Source organism: Protopterus annectens, chromosome 9.part0 (assembly GCF_019279795.1).
Source record: "Protopterus annectens isolate FY-2018-M chromosome 9.part0, PAN1.0, whole genome shotgun sequence".
Lineage (NCBI taxonomy): Eukaryota > Metazoa > Chordata > Ceratodontiformes > Protopteridae > Protopterus > Protopterus annectens.
In genome coordinates this window covers 492,975,380-492,997,159 of record NC_056743.1, presented here as the reverse complement: position 1 = coordinate 492,997,159, position 21,780 = coordinate 492,975,380, and the positions used below count along the sequence as shown (strand labels likewise).

General features: G+C 41.1%; 1 protein-coding gene across 1 annotated transcript in view; it reads left to right on the top strand.

The window, feature by feature from the left end:
* The first annotated feature begins 18,733 nt into the window (after nt 1-18,733).
* Nucleotides 18,734-21,780, top strand: part of TET3 (tet methylcytosine dioxygenase 3) — a 437,758-nt gene continuing 434,711 nt past the window's right edge. The window contains exons 1-3 of the mRNA XM_044082118.1: nt 18,734-18,753; nt 18,870-18,969; nt 19,245-19,301. Of these exons, the coding sequence (XP_043938053.1) occupies nt 18,734-18,753; nt 18,870-18,969; nt 19,245-19,301 (177 nt within the window). The remainder of the gene's footprint in view (nt 18,754-18,869; nt 18,970-19,244; nt 19,302-21,780) is intronic.

The window sequence follows — 21,780 nt, the reverse complement described above, 5'->3', positions numbered from 1 at the left end:
CCAGTATGCTTTCTGACCCCTTTCGTGGTCATCGTGTATAGCTTAAGGATATATTATGTTTGTTTGTTTGTTTGCTTTTGCTCCACAGGAATAGGAAGGGAGAGTGTTTTTCTCATCCTTTTATGTTTTCCCTTTGAGACAGATCCCATCATTTCTGTCATACCACTTCTCATTTGTTCCCTCTTTGGCGTACTCAGTTTGATTCAGCTGTTTTTCTACCTTACCTTTACTTTGTCCTTTACTCTTTGCCTTCTTGCATTGACCTTTTTAAGTTTCTTGTTGTTCTGGAACATTCCAACACTTGTGTTCAGTCGTCTTGTACTCAGATTCCCACTACAGCTGCTTCCTCCTTTTACTTGCTTATTCTGTTACTGCTGTCCCACTGTCACATGGTTATGCATCCACCCACAACCCTTGAACTACTGCACCTGTGTTATTTGTTTTTTTTTTTGTGAGCTTAGTCTAACATCCAGATTAACCATTTCCTTGGATCTTAGATACCATGTTAGCATTACTATTGCTTGGCTCAATATTATGTTTTTATTTAGTAATTACCCTTCATTTTTGATATGTTTGTCCTGACTGTCCTTCTGAGCCTCTTGTGTTCATCTCCCAAATACTACCTCTGTATTAAATACCCTTTAATACACAAGCAGATGCTTGCCAAAGCACATCTATTTATAAACTAATTATTAATCAAACTGGAAATAAATAAATAAAAAAATAAATAAGCTACTATGTCCACTACTGGTATTTTATTCACTGTACTTGTATTTCTTTTTTTATTTTCCTTTTTTTATACATCAGATCATTTAAATTTGCATGTTAGCTTTGTGGTACAGAAGAATAATGCCAGAGAGTTTGTCTGAGTCCAGCCCAGATAACTAAGACTGATTAGTGATCCCTGGATTGGAAGAGCTAACTGCACTGAGTGGAAAGTGAAAGGGCTATGCCTTCTCTCCTTTCTGGAGGAAACATGCACTTCCTAGTGATTTCCCCTGTGAGGTATTTGTCTGAAGGTGGTGAAGACATCTTCAGGCTTATGCCACTTGTGAAGATACCTAAAGGCCCACTAATTGCATACAGGTCTAAGGAATACAAACTGACTGTGCATGGGGAGTTAGGACTGATATGCAAAACCTTGGACCCACTTTGGATGATACTACTACATGTGGTTCTCAGCTATTACCTAGCCTCAAGGTGAACAAATTAACAAAATAGGATGGCCAGGGGATGGGGCTTGGTGGTCAAGTATGATTATACTTAAAATGAAATTTTGCATCTTGGATATTTTACACGTAAAACCTCTTGTCAGTGACAGTTGTATAAAAGGATAAAGTTTAGCAGGACAGGATGGATGGACTCTTACTAGTGGTGGGGGCAGAGCAGAAATGCAAACTACCACAATATCTTGGAAGAAGGGTAGCACTGCAAAGAACATCCTGATGAATATGTCAGTGCTTGGTGCTAGCCTTCAGTAGTGAGTGTCCAGATGTGTGCAGTGCATGGTGGAATGTAGAGTGAGGTTCCCACTGTGATGTGGGTAGCTTATCTCCCCACCAAAGAGACTGGGTTAGGACTATAGAAAAACACCCTCATGGCTGTCTGTATGAGGTCTCCCTTCAATGGCTTTTTCCTTATATGGTACTGGGGTATTCTTTTGTTCAGAGGAACAAATTGGTTGAGTCTGCTTTGTGATGGCTTAGTGATTGGAAGGCATGGGCGGGGGGGCAAAAAATGACCACCCAAAAAAAAAAAAGAAAGAAGAAAAAAATATATATTATAATCACTATCTTTCTATCTGGGGACATACACCCTAACCCAGGCCCCTTCCACAACCATAGCTCACCCCCCCCCTCTCATCAACCCTTGTCAACTGGCAAATCCCTCCATCTCATAGCCCTTAACGCTCAAATCATATGTAATAAAATCCCTACTCTCCATGCCTGGCTACTCCACAATCAACCTGATATTCTGTCCATCTCTGAAACCTGGCTAAAACCACATATAAAAGATACAGAACTGATACCACCCAACTACTGTATTATTCAAAACGATAGAACTCATAAAAAAGGGGGAGGTGTTGCTCTCCTCTATTTCTCATCACTCTTAGTCACCCCATACTCCAAGCCCTTTCTCAAATTCGGTAATGCAGAATTAATCCCAACACTCCTTCAGTTAAACAAACATAAATCTATTTGCATCATCTCCCTTTACATCCCACCTGGAGACAATGTCCCAATCTTTGAAGATTTACTCTCCTAGTGCTCCACCAACATTACCCACAAAACTATAATCCTGGGCGACATTAACATTAATTGGGCCACAATTCAATCACCAACCAACCCCCTAAATATAAATCTGTACAACTTCACTCAACTTATCAACTCTACTACCAGACCTTCCAAAGACCTGTTCTCTGGAAGCATCCTTGACTGGATTCTGGTCTCCCATCCCCACTACTTCTCTGACAGTGGTACTCTTCCTGACCCACTAGGTGACCACATCCCAACATTCTGCCATCATCTTCCCTCCTCCCTTCAATTGTCCCACACCTATACCTTTGCTAGGCTCCTAAAAAACTTCAACCCTGATGTATTCATAGATGCACTAAAAAGAACTAACTGGAACCCACTAAAAACCTTACCCCTAGAAAATGCTGTTTCATACTTCAACACAACTTTCTTAAACTTGCTTGATTCCTTGGCCTCCTCCAAAACAAAATGGATAAAAAGTAAGCCAGTCCCTTGGTTAACTAAGAATACCTTAGCCATGATGCGATTTTGAGATAAAGCCTGGAAACGCTACCAAAATAACAAGTCCCTCTCCACCCTAAACGAATACAAAACACTTCGCAACAAAGTAAAGAAACTTATCACCACTGACCGCAAAGCCTATTTCTCCACCCTCCAGACTAACCATAACACTAACCCCAAGAAATTCTGGAATGGTATCTCCTCTCTCCTTAACCCTTGTAAAAAAGAAAACCCCTGCCCCAATCCAATTAACTCTGACCTGGATTTAGCTACTCAGTTCAACTCTTTCTTCACTGACTCCATAGCTAAACTCACCTCTTCCTTCACCAAAAATCCAGCTCCCACTGATTCACCTTCACATAACCCCTTCTCCTCCAATAACTCCAGCCCCCAAACTCCTCCCTTCTCCTTAAACCCAATCTCTATCATAAAAAAACTTCTTCTAAAGCTGAAACCATGCTCCAGTGCACCTGATGATTTACCCTGTTATTTCCTAAAATTAGCCACAGAAGCCATCGCCTTCCCTATCTGTATACTAATAAACCGGTCTATTTCTGAAAGCCATGTTCCACTGCTCTGGAAAAAAAGCATTTATCATTCCATTACACAAAGGTAGCAGCAATAATAATATTTACAACTTCCGCCATATCGCTATCCTATCTCCTATTTCCAAACTTCCCGAAAAATGTATCAACCTTCAACTTCTACCCTATCTCATAAACAATAACCTTCTTACTTCCACCCAGCATGGGTTCGGACCTGGCCACAGCACCGTCACCGCTCTCCTCTCCTTCTTAGAAACTATTAACAAAGCCCGTGACTCTGGGCATATCGTGTCCACCCTCCTCTTAGACCTCTCTAAGGCCTTTGATACTATCTCCCATAACCTTCTCCTCTCCAAACTCTCTAAACTTAACCTATCCCACTCCACTATCAACTGGTTCACCAGTTATCTGTCTAACAGGCACCAAGCAGTTAAATGGAATACAAATCTACCTCACCTTTCCGCAATACTCCCACAGGTATGTCCCAGGGATCTATCCTAGGTCCCCTTCTATTGAATATTTTTATCAATGACTTCCATCATACCATCCCTAATGCCAAACTCATCCAATACACTGACAATTCTACAATAATCTGCTCTGCCACCTCCATACCCTCACTAGCAATACAAACACAGGATGCTTTTTCCTTAACTGAACAATGGATGCTAGACAATCACCTAGCACTAAATGCAACCAAAACCAAACTCATGTTATTCACCCCTTCCAAAACCACCATCCTAGACTCAAACTCATTCTCCATCACCAGCCAAAATAATACACCCCTCGAAATAGTCTCCTCAGCAAAACTACTAGGAGTCCTCATTGATGATCACCTAAAATTCGATAGCCATCTCCTATTAAACATCTCAAAACCCCATAAAAAACTTGGCATGCCTTACTGCCACCACCGCTTCCTCTCTTCCTCCACCAGGCTCATTGTCGCTACCACATATCTTATCCCTTCCCTCTTATATGGCGCTTGCATCCTAACTAACTTGCAATCTTCCCTCAAATCAAAACTCTCCTCCTGTTACTACAAAATCTCAAAATTTGCAGCAGGTCACAGATCTTCCACTCATCACTGCATTTCCTTACATCATCTAAACTGGCTTGAACTCCCCAATTACCTCACCTACACTCAACTTATCCAAGCATATAAACTTATTTTTAGCCCCACTTTCTGCCCATCTCTTACCACTACCTTCCAAATGTACCTCCCTGTTAGGCCTCTAAGATCAAACTTCCAAAATTTAATAGAAGTACATAAACCTGCCCGCCCAGTAGGCAAGCAGCTTTTATCCTTCTCTTTAGCACGGCACTGGAATGCTCTCCCACCTCTCATCCGGACCATCATCAGTCTCTCCGTCTTTAAATCCTTACTCCACTCACACCTAACTACACAATGGGAATGCTGTTGCTCCCATCCCACTCAACCTCCCTGACCATAGCTATTTACCTATAAACTATCTTACCCATTAACTACCACATATATAGCCCTGTATAATACATATCAGCCCTATATAATACATATCATCAAGTTACACAAACTAGCTTATTCTCAAAAACTCAATTTGCTCACTCCTTTTTTTTTCTTTACTAAACCGCATTGAATTATTTGCTGCAGCTATTGTCAATTTTTTGTAACTTTGTTACTTTGTATGGTTTTCTAGTGTTATTTGCTGCTGCTATTGTCAATTTATTTTGTAACTTTGTTACTTTGTAAGTTTTTTCTAACTGTACTCTATTTGAAACTTTTGTAAGTGAATTACTTTTGGAGCTTTGCTCCCCAGGACTCCATTGAAAACGGGCTCCTTGAAGCCCAGTGGACTATCCTGGTAAACAAACTTCAAATAAAAAAATAAATAAATAAAGTAAATAAGATCTAAAGCAAAGTAGCAACACAAGATTTTATGCAAAAGGAGCAGTTTAGGTACTGTAAAAAATATAATTCCATTTTCAGAGCTGAGACACTTGAAATTTTGCACTTCTGATAGAAAGCCATGGTTTGACTTTCAGAAAAGCCTGTACTTAGCAGAAGAGGATATGCTCTAGCGGTATGGATAGGAGAAAAGCCCAGGTCCTGTTGGTTTCAAATTAAGCCAGATACTTTGAGTTTTTGGTGGTGAAAGAAAGGTATCAATAAAACTTGGCAATAACTCCCTTAACATTTGATCTCCTTTTTCTCAGCAACAAGGTGTTGGGTTCTGAATTTCAGTGGTTGCACGTAGGCTTACTGGAATAATTTATTTATTATTATTATTTATTTTATTTTACATTTGTTGACCTGGCTAGTCTAGCTGGAGATATTTCCATTTTCAGTAGAGGCCCGGGGAGAAAAGCTCCACATACTTAATAATAATATAGAAAAAAAAAAAAGCAATAAGAGGCAATGCCACATACATTAGGAAGGAATTAACGTAACATTTTAAAGTAAACCATCGGGTTAAAATTGTGGAAGATAACATTTACATAACATTTGTTGGCAGAGTAGTAATGTAAAGGAAGAGAGAGACGATAGGTTATAGGCTAATAGTAGAATATTAGTCAGGGTTACAGCAAGGGCATAACCATTGTAGTTTTAGGTGATTTTTAAGATTAAGTTTGAAGAGGGGAAAAGAGGAAATAGAGGTTAGGTTGGGTGGCAGCATGTTCCATTGCTTACCTGTGGTGGTGGAGAACAAGGAGTCACCAGCTAAGTTGTTAGATTTGGGTATATAAGCTAGGAGTTTATTAGAGGAGCGTAGGGAATGAAGATTATTATAGGGTGTTATAAGATTGTTTAGTGTAGGTGTGTTGTTAGGAAGGTAGAAGATTTTGTGAGCAGTAGTTAGTTGAGAGAGTAGCAGCGCATTTTGCAGTTCAAGCCAGTCTAGCTGATGTAGGTTAATGCAGTGATGGGTTCTGTAGGGCTTACCAGTTACAAACCTTGCAATACTGTTGTAGGCTTTGGTAAGTTTGTTGAGATTGTTTTGCTTTAAATTGGTGTAAATGGGAGAAGCATAGAGGAGGGTAGAGAGTAAATGAGAGTGGGCAACGGTAGTTCTTGCTTTTGGGGTGAGGAAGGGTCTTATCCTATACAAGGAGCCTAATTTTCTGTTAACGGACTTAATGGTGTTATTAATATGATTGTCAAAAGTGAGTTTATTGTCTATTGTAACTCCTAATAACTTACAGGTCAGATCAGGTGATATAAGGGTTCCATTACTAGCTAGGATGGAGAAGTGTATGGGAGGGTCTTGTTGTTAGGAGTAATCAGAAGTAATTTGGTTTTGGCATTCAAGAGTAAGCACCGGTTTTGGAACCAAGTTTCTACTATGGAGAAGACAGTTTGGCTTAGAGATTTCAGCTCAGGGAGAGACTTTGCAGAACAGATGATAGTAGAATCATCAGCATACTGTATGCAGGTGGATTGAGGAATAGCTACATGAAGATCATTTATGAACAGAGAGAAGAGAAGGGTCCTAAAATAGAGCCTTGAGGAACTCCTAGTAAAACAGGGAGATATGAAGACAAGTGATTTTGCCACAAAACAGCTTGTTTTCGGTTGCTGAGGTAAGACTTGAACCAAAGGATAGAATTAGAATCCAGAGAGAGGGATTGTAGGGTATTTATAAGTAGGGAGTGATTGACCATATCAAAGGCTTTTGACAGGTCAATGAAGAGTGCAGATGAGAGGTAGTTATTGTTCGTTGGTGTTAATAGTATTGGTGAAAGATAGAAGGGCAGTGGTGGTGCTGTGAAAGGGTCTAAAGCCATGTTGGCAGCTGGCCAGGATGTTATTTTTAGTAAGGTAGTCTATTAGCTGATGATGGATACATTTCTCCATGATCTTAGCTAAGGGTGAGAGTAGTGCTATGGGCCTATAGTTGGAGTACTCATTAGAGTTGCCTCCTTTATGTAAGGGAATGATGTGTGAGATTTTCCAAAGATTAGGATAGTGCTTTCAGAAATGGTACGGTTAATGAGAATAGCTACAGGATGAGCAATTGCTCTGGATGCAAGTTGAAGGTATTCAGCTGAAAGGTTGTCATCAGAGGGTGTACAGGGTTTTAGCTTGTGAATTAGTTTCTGGATAAAGGAGATTGAGATGGGTTTTATCTTGAAAGTAGGAAGATTGTCATGTTGGGAATTAGGTAGGTTAGTGTTTGTAGAAGTTAGCTGTGTGGCCAGGGTTTGAATGGTCTCTGTAAAGTAGGTATTGAAGGCATTGGCAATTTCTAGATTGTTTTTGTTATCTGACTCTAGGGGTGGAGGGGTACTAGAATGGCCGGAGAAAAATAAAACTGAGGTGTTTGCCTTTGCTGCCGATGAACCACATTTGGCTAGTTTCTCATATGCCAGCCGCAGAAGAAAGACTTAAGTAGTTGATGGACATCTCTTCCCTCCTAGTTTCTGGATCCAGGATGACTTGCTATAAGCACATCCCCTGGTAAAGGCAAAGGATTAGCCTTGGTGACTCAAACGTCTACAAAAGTTGGGAGTGGTGATAGCTATCTGTAGAAGCACATATGTGGGAGCACACACAGGATCACATATGTGACCCTTGTCACATTGTAAATCTTGGTCTGGAAGGAAAATCACAAGAGCGTAAAACTAAAAAAAAAAAAAATGATAGTCTCATAATAACTTACAGGAAAACAAGCCAGAACACAGGTAGGCAACAGCCAAAAGGTGCCAGTCCTGTCTGCAGAAAGACCACGCACACACATTGATTCTCTAAAGATGACCCCACACTCTCACACAAACTGAAGAAACTGCTGAACAAGCAACCATACAGATTGCCTGACACAAGGATTAAAAATAAAATAAAACATTTTTCACAAAGGAGTAAATGCCAGCCCTGTAGGGAGCACCCCCACTACTTCTTATTTACATAAGTTAATGAGAGGAAAAGAAAATAGCTTCTAATATGACATTTGCTCTTCAGGTCCACATTTACATGCTATTTTTCCTTATCAACAATGCATGTGATGGTTTTGGGACTGATTAAAACCCCTCTGATATTGTATGCTAATCACCACTACATAGAACCCCCCCCCCCCCAATTCGGGGAGGTGGAGTCCTTACCCTGCTGGGTTATGTAGGTGCTCAAATGAGTGGGATAGTGGTGTGAAATGAAAGGGTCAAAAGGAAGAATAGATGCTGTGTGGTCAAGAGGCCTTAGTTTACAAAAGAGAGATTGAATTCATTCACTGGGTATATTTTGAGCAGTGTAAAATGGATAACATTTTACCATTATTCTTACAAATAGTGAAGTGTGAAATCCCTCAAATACACAGTGTGGAAGTTTGAAATCCCTCAAGTACTTTAAAACTCTCAATCTTTAAAACCCCAGAGATTCGCACATTGGCAATCACCAGTAAACTGTACCCTTCTGAGTTTCCTAACAAAGGAAACCTCATATTACCAGCTCAGCATTACTTTTTGAGCATTTTGAACCATAGTCTCAATATATAATTTTCATTTAAAATGGAAATATAATAGCATTTGGAGCTTGAATTGCCTTGCTGTCCTGTGCATCAAACTGATCCAAAGCCATGGTAATGGGGTGATCATGACATGTAAGCTTTGTTCACTTACCTCAAAACAAAGCACACACCAGTTATTCCAAAGCAGGATGTACATTAATAAAACTGACTAACAAAGTTTGAGTGCTTTTGTCCAGAGTTCATAAGGACTTCATTAGGTACTACAGTGTGATATATTATGAACCCGCTAATTCAGCCATGTAACAAAAAATGGATTTATCTTATAAGCAATGTTAAATAAGAGTGCACAATTTTGTAGCAGTATGTCAGAATTATTGATCATTACTATAAAATAAAGCATATTTTTCTTGAGTTACAGGTCATTGAGATGTTCAGATAAACTGAAAATGCACTACTGAATGGCATATGCTTAATTAGAAAGGAAAAAATGCATTTAGTTGAAAGACAATTATACCCTTCATGACAAACTGGCATGCTTCGGTCAGTACAAACAAAGGGTGATCCAGTTTGACTGTTACTCACATATTGTTGTGGCCTGAGTTCTGCATCAACATTTTAACATGTTGAAATGTGTGCTTTGTGGTGTGGATGGTAACAGCAGTGGTAGTCACAGGTGATGTGACTCTTGGATGTGAAGTATGACATTAATGGTGCCCACAGCTAATATGGCCCTTGGATGTGAATTATGATGGCGACAGTAGTCACAGGTGATGTGACTCATGCATGTGAGGTGTGACAGTGATGGTAGCCATAGGTGATGTCACCCTTGGATGTGAGTTGTGATGGTAACAGTAGTCACAGGTGATGCAACTCATGCATGTGAGATGTGGCAGTGATGGTAACCATAGGTGATGTGACCCTTGGATGTGAATTATGATGGTGACAGTAGTCACTGGTTATGTGACTCATGCATGTGAGGTGTGACAGTGATGATAGCCATAGGTGATGTGACCCTTGAATGTGAGTTGTGATGATAACAGTAGTCACAGGTGATGCAACTCATGCATGTGAGGTGTGACAGTGATGGTAGCCATAGGTGGTGTGACCCTTGGATGTGTGTTGTGATGGTAACAGTAGTCACAGGTGATGTGACTCGTGTATGTGAGGTGTGACAGTGATGGTAACCACATGTGATGCAACCCTTTGATGTGAGTTGTGATGGTAACAGTAGTCACAGGTGATGTGACTTATGCATGTGAGGTGTGCTAGTGATGGCAACCACATGTGATAGGTTCAAAGGTTCATACTAGGCTATCTGCCTAGGGCATTTATAAGCCTAGCCAGAGTGTGTTTGGCTTTCGCCACCCATTTTAAATTAATTTTGCTATGCCCTTTTTTGAGGTTAGTATACTGTGCCTCTGTCTAACAGTGACACAGAAGTGATACCCGGGGTAAACCTATGATCTCCCATCCACTCATCAAGATTCCTCTTGAAGAGAGTTAATGAGGGACTCTGCCTAACCTGGACTGGGATTTTATTCCAGAGTAAAGGGAGACTCTGGGTTATGAATCTGTCCCTCCAGCATGTCCTGTTTATTTCAGTGCTGAGGTTCAAGTCTCTCGAGCGCGTAGCTCAATGGGATTTGGATTGTCTGAGGTGCAGCTTGTCCATTAATTCCGGGTTGGACATGGCTTTATACATCAGGCACAGATCCCCTCTGAGCAGGCGGTATGCCACTGAGTAGAGCTGGAGTTTCTTTAACTGGGCAGCATATGGCATCTGTTTGAGCCCTTTGATCCTCTTGGTGAGGTACTTTTGGGGTCTTTCCAGTTGCTGCAGGTGTCTGGTAAGGTACATCCCAAAAGGGGCATTGTACTCAATTATGGGCCTGATGAGGGATGAGTAAAGAGGCACAATGACCTCCCCTGATATGAATCCCTTCATGATTAGGTGGGCTATATAAAATGTTTTTCTAACCACTTTGGCCACATGGTTGTCAAATGAGAGATTGCTATCAACTTGGGTCCCCAGGTCCCTAATTACTTCTTCCGTACTTAATGGATTACCACCTATGTGGTAATTTGTGGGTACTTTGTTTTTGCCAAAGGGGATGACTATACACTTTTTGGAGTTTAGTTTGAGGCCATGGCTCTGGCACCAGTTGTCTGTTTCTATGAGGCCCTTTTGGAGGATGCTTGTATCGGCTGGAGAGTCGATTATGGCGCCCAGTTTGCAGTCATCTGCAAACTTAGTCAGCCACAGTCCTTCCATGTTGGCCTGTACCTCCGAGAAATATATACCGAACAAGAGAGGTCCCAGGACTGAGCCTTGTGGGACGCCACTTGTAACTGGTTTGGAGTCTGACATGGCTCCAGCAATTCTAACCATGTGGGTTCTGTCCTTGAGCCAGTTTGCAACCCATCTAGTGACATAGGGGTTTATATTTAAGCTGATGATCTTATCTATAATGCCCAAGTGGGGTATTGTATCGAAGGCTTTTGCGAGGTCCAGGTAGGCTGTGTGGACCACCTTCCCCTCATCAATGGCCTTGGTGACTGTTTCAAAGAAATCGACCAGGTTTAAGAGGCAGGATCTGCCCTTAACAAAGCCGAACTGGGTAGGATCCAGTGTCTGTAGGTCCCCAATATCTTTATTTATGAGGTCCATGATGATCCTTTCCATAGCTTTGCAGACCAAGCTAGTCAGGCTTATGAGGCTATAGTTTCCAGGATCCGTTGAGGCACCACCTTTGTGGAGAGGGACCACTGTTGCTGTACGCCACTCTTTAGGTACATATCCTGTAGTAAGGCTGAGACTGAACAGTAGTTTTATGTTTGGGTTTAGCACTTCTTGGAGTTCATGTAGGATGCAGCCCGGGACACTGTCTGGTCCCATTGATGCTGTGTTTTTTGCTTTGGAGAGGGCGGCTCTTACCTGAGCATCTGAGATGTCAGGGGGGCAGCACTCTGCTGGGATAGATATTTGCCCTTTTGGTGGGGGGGGGGAGAAGTTTGCGCTGAACCTGTTAGCTAGGATGTTGGCAATGTCTGTGGGTTCGGTGTATTTTTTGTCATTTTGGACTAATTCTGAGCATATCTGGGAATTCCCACCCAGGTTCCTAACCTAACTAAAGAAAGCCTTGTGATTATCCTTAGTGTCCTGTGCAATTTTTCTCTCAAAGCTGGCCTTAGATGATTTTATGAGTGCCCGTAGTTTTTTGCTAATACTGATCAGAGATGCCTTCCCTTTTTGGGATTTTGCTCTGTCATGTAGTAGCTTCCTGCTTCTGCTGTATAGCTTGTTTATGGCTGGGGTCCACCAGACAGGACGTCTGCCTTTGGAGGATTGGGTCTTGGTTTTATTTGGGATTGCATGATCCATGCATTCCTGAAGGTGTTCATAGAATGCATTTATAAAGGATTCTGCGGTCTGGGCCATATTTTCCACAGGCCCGGGGGCTTTGAAGGATTCCACCTCGGTTTTGAGGAGTGTGAAATTTGCTTTAGAGAAGTTTTTCACTGTGGTTTTCTGGGCAGGGGGTGGGGTCAGGAAGTGAATATCCAGTGAGATTAGTTTATGGTCTGATCTTACCAGTGAGGGATACACTTCTGGTCTGGAGCATAGAGTCCCCATGTTGGTGATGATCAGGTCCAGTATGTTTTCCCCTCTTGTGGGAGTGGTAACAAGTTGTTCCATATCATTTGAGTTTATAAATTCTAGGAACCTTCGGGTAGGGTGTTGGAGCTAGAGTAATGCTCCCAGTCTATGTTTGGGTAGTTGAAGTTGCCCAATATAATGGTGTTTGGAGAGACCTTCATATTTTCCAGTGTTCTCAGGAAGGCTGAGTGGGGTTCCTGGGTTTGGGAGGGTGGTCTGTAGCAGGCTATAAACTGGAAGGCAGTTTTACCCACTGTTAGTTGCACATGGATAGTCTCTGATGCTTCGTGCTGTGCCACCAACCTGGAGGTGTGGGTATCTGTGACGAATATTGATACTCCCCCTCCTTCTGTGGTTCGGTCCAAGTTTTGGGGCCAAAAAGCATGGTATGAGGTATAACCTGGTAGTGCTGGGGTGCTCTCGGGAGCCTTGAACCAGGTTTCTGTTACTGCACAGATATCGATGTTCTCCATGCTAAGGAGAGTTTTGAGTGCATGCATCTTGAGGTTTAGACTTCTGGCATTGAGTAGCATTACTCTTAGTTTCTTATCCCTTGTGATACCTATGGAGGTGGGTTTGTCTTTTCAGCCTTGCCTAAAAGGCACTACTGGGGTAGCAAGAGCCTTTGCCAATATCCGAAAGCCCAGGGGTGACAGGTGCAAGCCGTCCCTAGCGAAGCATCGTGGCTTGTCGAGCATGTCATCCCAGGCTGACAGGCATTGGATCCCCTTTGAATGACACCAATACTTAAGCCAATTGTTGAAATTGATCATCTTGTCTTCATATTGTGGCATCATTCTTGGTGAAGGTAAGATGCTACTCAAGGTCAGGGTCATACCGGCCTGGGCTACATGCTCAGAGAGCTCCTCTATGTCTCTTTTCATGTAGTCCAGGGAGGCACGTCTCAGGTCATTCACACCAGCATGGACAATGACTGAGTCATATTTGTACTTGCCTTGGAGTGACCTGAGTGCTTGTGTTATGTGGCAGATCCTAGCGCCCGACAGGCAGCTCACCGTGACCTTCTCCTTGTTCAGCCTGGTGAGCGGGATGTCAGTGTGCCTGACGATAGAGTCACCTATTACAAGTGTATCAGGTGTGTTGTTTAGCCTTAACGGCTGTGACTGTTCAGCACACTGGCTTTGTGAGCTATGTGTTGCACGTGTTTTGTTTTGGGGTAGCGGTTGCTTGGGTGTCTGCTTTGGAGGTCTCTGCTGCTTAGGCAGAATTTTTATTTAAAGCCTCCGAGTATGTTTTTGTGTGTTTATGTGTTTGGTTTGCTGTCGTGGTAGGTATATGTGAGAATGGAATTGTAGTGAGTGTGGTTTCCTTCTCCTCCTGACTGGTTATGCTAGTACTGAGTTGAGAGAGCTTAGCCTCCAGTTTGGCTATATGGTTGCATCTCTCACATGTGTTGGAATTTGTTGGGAAGAGGAGAGGGTTGTCTGTGTACATGAGGCAGTTGTAACATTGCCTTAAGATTCCCAGATTCACCAGCTGGACCGGAGAGGAGATTGACAACTGACCTTTGGACATGCTGGAATAGTACTGGGAATTCCTTTATAATTGAAAAAAGGGCCAATGGGGGAACAAGGTACTCAAGGGGAGTTTGTGAGGGTGTAGAGCTTTTAATTTTTTTAGTGCTGACTTACATAATTGCTTTAGTGAGCAAGTGCCAGGTAACTTAACTGCAATGTGTTACAGGTAACTTAAATGCAAAAATGACAAACAGTAACTTTCTTTCAAGTGAAACAAGGAAATAAGTACAGTAAGCAATGCAGATATCACTAGGGATCCACAGAAGCGCTGAAAAGCCGCGTTTTAGGTGGAATTAGCGTTTCAGGGAAATAACAAGCAAACAAACAACAAGCATACAAACAAAGCTAGATTCAGTAGGCCTGGATCTAGTCTATGCTACAGCAAACAAGGTGTACCAATTTCAGTAAGAAGCAGTTCAAATATGCAGGCACTATAAGCCTTTAACCAGAAATTCCCAGCTCAGAAGGGCAGAGTCCAGCCTCTCCTCCCACAAGAGTGCAGACCACGAACCCTCTTAATGTAAAATAACTGGCCTGATGTGACCTTTATATGTGACTTGTGATACTGACAGTAGTCACAGGTTATATGATCCTTGGATGTGGGACAATGACATATGAGCCTGCAGCTTAGAGTTTGACTGCACAAGCAGTCACATGGTAGTGATGGTGGCCATGTCACAAGTGATGTGATTCCACCAGGCACAAAGGGGAAAAAAGAGGGTAGTTACAGAAACAGGGGTGTAAATATTGGACATGAAAGGTAACAGTGATGGCAATTACAAGGATATAACTCTGCATCTCAACATGTATTAGTAAATAGGAGTCCAATGAGAAAACTGAAGTTCTGAGTGAAATGCTGCCTGGGTTCCATTTTGGGACCATCCCTTTTTATTGTCTGCATAGGTAACCCTGAATAGCAGCAGGAAGGAAAGGTATAGTCCCCTGTCTACATAGGATCTGCAGCAGAGCTGGTAATAGAAGGTGTGGTGGAAAGAATGTAAAAGTAACAGCCAATGCTGAATGAAGGAAGTGGAAGATCTTTATGCACACCTCTCAACTGTCTAGACTTTTGCCTTATATTTTTGGTCTGTTCCTCATAAAATTTATGTTTTAGCAAATTACTGAGGGTTGAAGTCTTTAAATAATGTCAGACATTTGAATTTCAGACTTCATATCCTTCAGAAAATGTATGCTAACACAAAATCTGTTTTCTAGCAAATTTCTTAGTTTATAAAAGTAATATTTAAAATCTGTCCCTATTTCTGGGCCTTTGTTTAATTATTTTTGGCTTTGTCCAGATTTCTTGTGCTAAGATGTTGAGAGGTATGCCTTTATACAATTTGCTGGAGAACGACTGTAAGATAGATAGACAGAGAGAGAGAGAGAGAGAGAGATAAATGAAAGAAATGTTCCCATTCTTGATGAGCATAATTAAAGTACAGTAGAGCATTATCTCTCAGCAAGGTGTACAGAAAGCAGAGGACACTGATTTGGGTAACAGCTTAGAAGTATCGTGATAAAGTATTTGCGTCAGAGAGGACTCTGGGCACATTGAAAACCTTTATGAAGCAGTTATGGAATCAATAATAGAGGAAGAATTAAAAAATGCATGAAGAATATATGACATTTGTTGTGTACAGTCATGGGAATATAGGATAGTGAGAGACATTGTATATCGTGTTGGTAGAGAAATGCAAAGTTTAAGTGGGCTAAACTGTACTTAACTGGTTATGCATTTTTTACTTCATTGTTTCTTTAGTACTGTTTCTTAAGAACTGAGTGGACAACCCACGGAGATGTAACCAATCATTTTGTCTTAAAAGTTCACTGAGATCATTATTAATTAAAGAATAACTCTTGTAGAGCTATGGACCACATTGTATGCCCGAACTCTACTTCATTGTAGATGTTTTTGTAGAGTACCTACAGGCACTGGTCTACAGCATGCATATTGAAACATTTTTATGGATGGATGGATGATCTGTCTGAAGAAGAAAAGAGAAGATAGCAAACCAATGGGCATCTCTCATCTGCATTTCTTTAAGGTCCTTGTGACCATATCCTCAGGAAGTTAACTGGATAGATGGCCACTTGTTTAAAAAAAAAAAACAGATCCTGATTAGGGTGATCAAAGGCAATGCTTTTTCACCGTATTCAGTTTCTGCTAAACTTAACAGCTGGGACTTCAGTGCTGTTTTCTTGTTCTTCCACAATATCTTTTACTGAAATGGTGTTTTTTTATGTCTTATCCTCCCTAGGCAGGGATAGGGGCCATGAGTCAGTATACCCATATATCTTCTTCATTTTTGTCATGACAGGTAGATAGTGAAGTTGAGAGGCTAGAGGCCTGCACCAAGTGTCATCCTTTAGCTGTCACAGAGAAAATAACTTTCCACCAAGTTTATCCCTTGTATAATATCAGTACACTGTGATTCCAAACCACTGTGACAATCTTGTATATGTCTCCACAGGATGTGTTGCAACTGTAATTTTTGTGTCTTTCGGCTTTTCCCGGTTAGGGGTCGCCACAGCGGAACTCCGGTCCGCTAATGATTGGTAGTTGATTTTTACATGCCGAGTTACCAGCCCTGACGCACAACCTTCAACGAAGGTACGCCCATTCACGCATGTCTCCATGCAGAAGATGCTCTAGCTGAGAATCGAACCGGACAGCGTCTTACTGTGAGGCGACAACGCTACCGCAGCACCATCACAAAAAAAAAAAAAAATTGGGAGGCAAGAAAAAAGCATAGCAAGCAGGCTGAAGGGTACCAGATGCAAGTCAAAGTGACATGTTTCTTTGTGAAGTAGGCAGCATGTTAGTAAAATTCTGCCCTCCCTAATATTTGTTGGACCATGAGTGTAGTGAAACAGTAACAGTTGGTTAAACAGGAAGTAGGTGAGAATGGGGATAGTCACATGTGACCTGCAGCTTTGAGTTTGGCTCCATAGGCTGTCACATGGTACCTTCTGCTGGTAGTGTTATAGGGTCATACTGACCAATGTTGGCGCATGAGTGTCTGAAGCCACATCTTGGTCTTCAGAATGAGGAAGAGTGATTGCATGCATGTTAAGCAGATCTTATCCTAGAGTTTATTCCTGTACTTTCAGAATGAACAAGCTAGAACCATCGAGATCTCAGGATCTCGATAGTTCCAATGTAATTTGTAGGTGGGCCCATTTGTTATTTTGGTAAGTACATGACAGATTTGGCATGTGGCTAAGCAACTTGTCATTAATCCATTCTTCACCTGGACTGGGGTGTTTGTTGCACTGAACACATTGTTTTATCAACTACTTGTAAAGGTTTTCACCACTCCAAACCATACATCTGGGGTATGGAAGTCCCTCTTGATAACTGACAGCAATCATTCATAACTGTCATTTAAAATAAATTATGCTCCCCAAAGGATATACAGCTTTTGGACTCATTAGTTTCATATAGCCTTCTTGGAGGAGGGCTTCCCAGTGGTGTACTTGTAAGCTTCATGAGAGCTCTACTTCTGAACATTTCTGTGAAATATAGAAAAAGGTACATCACCAACAGAGTTCTGGACTTCACGTGATCAGGAAAAGTTGTGGATGTTGTGATATATTTTGCAATTGCCGAGAAACAATGACACAGTTCTGCACAGTGGCATCCGGAACCCACGAGATGCATAAGAGGCTTGGTAATTCTCCATGACACCCTGAAAGGACTGGCATGGGCACACACAGCCATTAAACTTAAACTTAGTTCAGTGCAGAAAAGCAGTTGCATGGATATTTAAGTGCAATAAAAATTGTGGATTAATATCTATGCCTACTGGTACTTTTGGTGCAAATGTTCATTAGAAGGGTGATAGTAGATTTAACATTTGCAGTAACACTGAGGATTAAATTGAATTGCTCTCAGGTTTCAAACTGCATTTGATTTCTTCAACTTCCAACTGCACGCAGTGTGACTCTAAGCAAATCACTTTACCAACTTGTGATTTTGTATCACTTCTGTAAAAAGGTACATTCATCTAGCAGGCTTACAAAAGCAAAAATGTTGGTGCTGACACTGTAGGGAAGACAGAAATTTAATACAGGTAGTCCAGGTGAGAGTAATTAAAGTACACAGAGACTGGCTTACAAAATTAAAAAAAAAGACCAAGAAAACTGAGGTCTTGAAAACATGTCTGACCCTGGAAGAAAGGATGGAAATGGGACATCAGTTCTAGATACTGGAAACGTATGCATTATGGTATGTTGGAAACAAAATGTTATGCAACGTAGTCTTATATTCACACAGACTTGCAGAGGAGACAGTTTGGAAGTCTTTACTCAATGTGAGGGTTGTGACATTCTTCTCATGCATTTGCTTAGGAACAAATACTGTGCTGCTTCATGAAAGGTTGAGGTGGAATTAATGTTGTGACTGTGATGGCTAGATAGAACAGACAGTCTAGTTTGTGGGGGCAGGATCAAAAGCAGCTGCTGAAAACAGTACAGTACAAGCAGAATGAATGGTCATGCTCTGCTGGCTTCTTAGTAGCTTCATCTGTTACTTATCAGCAGCTGGTAGGGAAGTAAATAAGAGGTGCTGTGTATTATGGAAAAGCTGACATTTTAAGCAGCATTCTGAATCCGCTCCATGCTTTAGTGCTGACTCCTTGCCTGTGCTTGTAGGAGAAACACATGCTACTGGCTTCTGTTTAAGGAAGGCTCAAGTGAGGTTGATAATTGTCAAACAACTAACACAGGCAGCCCCACAGTCCCCCCCCTTTCCTCTCTACATGTCTGAGGATTGGCTGTCCCGGCTGAACAAGAATAAGCAGTGGGAATGCGTATCACGTCCGCAGTGTTTGTTTCTTGGGGGAGGGGAGAGAGAGACCTAGTGCTTGTGCTTTGTGGTATGATGATAATAATTCTAGCAGTCTGGCAGAAAAGAAAAATGCACCAGTGTGTCTGTGATCCAGTTTAACAGAACAAGACAGCCAAGATGGCTGCCTGCTAGTGTTGTATTATGATGGGGACAGATGGTGGCTTGGGGTCTGCTGCAGAAAGGTAACAAAACAGGTAAAATTCATTGAGTAACATTTAAGAATTACTTTATGACACAATTCATTCTTCATTTACCTGCAAAGCTATGATGTGAGCTTATTGTTTCTTTCTAGGAATCATTGCTAGGGGTTGTTTATGCTAGACTGATTTTTTTTTTTTATTATGTTTTTGTTTTCCTACTTGTAGTTCATTACATTATTTTGCAGTCATATTCTTTTAAGTTTTGTTGCCTCTTTTTTGTCTGCTTCCTACTCTTACAATTTTTCTTTGCTTTTCTTTTTTTTTTTTAGGCTGGAACAAAGGAAACTGCAGAGACACACAAGCTGCAGCCAGTACAGGTTTTGCAGGTATTTACATTCATACTGTCAAAGTTATCAGTTGTAATGGATATGCAGATTGCAGCAGACAGCTGTTGGTTAGCACAAGTTCCTTTCCTAGATAATAATATTCTTTGACTTGCTTTACCTAAATTGGAAAGTTACCTTATTGTATTTTAAGAACATCTGCTAGCAGACTGCACATTATTTGTTATTTATCATGTTGTCCTACACATTTATGCAGGCCTTTATTCACTGTGTTGCAGTAGTCCTGGCGAGATTACTTACCACCTTAGACGCCGGGTTGCGATTACAGTTGCTTGTACTAAGGTAGCCATCCAAACCAAACACTACAGAATATTAGTTCATTCCATTTCGTGATTTCTCATGGGACTAAACTGTTCCCCTGGATTTTTAAGCAGTAAAACTTCAGGCATTTAGTTTTCCTACTGAAGCACTTGGCGAATTATGCTTCCACCAGGAAGTGCCAGTCTCAGAAGGAATTGTTGGTGTAGGTCGATATCTTCAGTTACCCTTCTGCTACACATCCTCTTGTCCCTCTGGGAAAGCACTGAGGCACTCAGTTCGTCATTTCCTGGAAGTCAAAATTAGTACTAGACCTTAAGTCTGGGGGCCAAGATCTAGGCTTTTGATTGGCGAGAACCCGTGTGGCTGACGTTTGGCAATCACGTGGGCTGTGCACATGCTGCATCACTGAATGCGGGAAAAGAGCAGGAAGTATCTTGCAAGTTGAGGGTTCTAAGTGTTATAGTTTAAAATTACATTTTTAAACTGCAGCAAGATGCTTTGCATTTGGGCTTGTACGCCTGTAGTATGAGGCTGAGGGTAGATCTCCATAGGTTTTAAAGAGCACTGACGGAGTAATACATTTATAATGTGATTCTTTTTCTTTTTTCTCTACATCTATGTTCTTACTTACACTTCTCATTTTTAATGACTAGCTGTTTCCCAAATGTGGCGTTAATAAAGGCAGATTTGTTTTGCACTGTGTTCCACTGTTGCTCAGCTCTTATTATCAGAGGTGGCATTTGTCTACATCTCGGGTCATGTGCATTTCTACATGTGTGCATATTTTATATCTCTTTGCGCTATAAGCACAGTTGTCTGTAGATCACATCCAGTTCTTCGCCTTACCTGTATCTAGACTTGCGTGCATGCTTGCAAGTTTATTTGATGATTAGACCTGGTATAGTCAATCCCTTCTTGACGTTGTTTGACACATTATTAGGTTTAGTAAATTATTATTTTCTTTGTTTTCTTACTTGATATTTAAATTTCTACCTGTATTTCTGACTGAACTTATTGCCATGTTCTTTGTAGCTTTCTAAGAGGGAACAACATAACCCTGCAGTTATGTGTAACAAAGACAGTTAGTTTGGAAACTGGTTCTTTGTTAGGTATGAGGGATTGCTTGATCTGTACCCCACCATCAAAATTCACTAAAATACTGTTGAAATTGGTTTAATACAGCACAGTGTAATGTGGTCGTATTGCTTTTTTTCCTGTTAAAAGCCAGACTTCATATATTTCTTGTGTAAACAAAGGTGGAGTGTTTCTTGTATAAACAAAGGTGGAGTGAGTGTGTGTGTGTGTGTATGCATATATGTGTGTGTATGTGTGTATATATATATATATATATATATATATATATATGTGTATGTTTATGTACGCGCACACACACACACACACACACACACACACACACACACACACACACACACATATATATATATATATATATATATACATATACATACATACATACATACATAGATCTGTAGAATATCTGTTTATATAACCTAATATACTGAGTGCAAAGTTGCATATGCTTTGTAACTGACTACACAAGGGTCTGTATTTCTTGACATTTGAAAATTTACAAATCAAGCAAATAGCCATGTATTTTGGTATGCTGAGGAATTTATAACACATTAGTGATTGGGGATGGGGGTTGACATAATGATTATGGTGTTAACCTTATGGACAGAAGGTGCAGGGTTTTATTCTCAAATAGGATAATTGGTTAGGCTTAAATGGCACACAAGGGCAGTTAGCCTAGTACTCAGCTATGAACCTGTTTAGTAGAAATTGAAGAGGAGACTCTTGTAATTGCTCTGGAGACCCTGTGATACACATTATAGCTGTTTTCATAGAAAACTCTGTGAGTACAGGAACTCTGTGGCCTCTTTGATTTAACTGATACTGTTTTTGCAAATGCAATTATTTTAATTAAAATGTCAGTGCTGCATCGAATGGAAATTTAGTTCAGTTTATATCACTTGCTTGCATGTGACTGGTATGGCCTGTTCATAAAGTCTCTTCCTCTTCCACAGGTCTTACACCTCACCTTCAGTCACTCCCGTTTTCTCATTGCTGGGAGTTTCAAAAGATGGCTGACAGCCTTCTATGAACTTGGTGCTGTGGGTTTTGAACTGTCATATCACATATTTACAAAGCTACTCTTTGAAGTTTCTTTCTGTTGATTTGG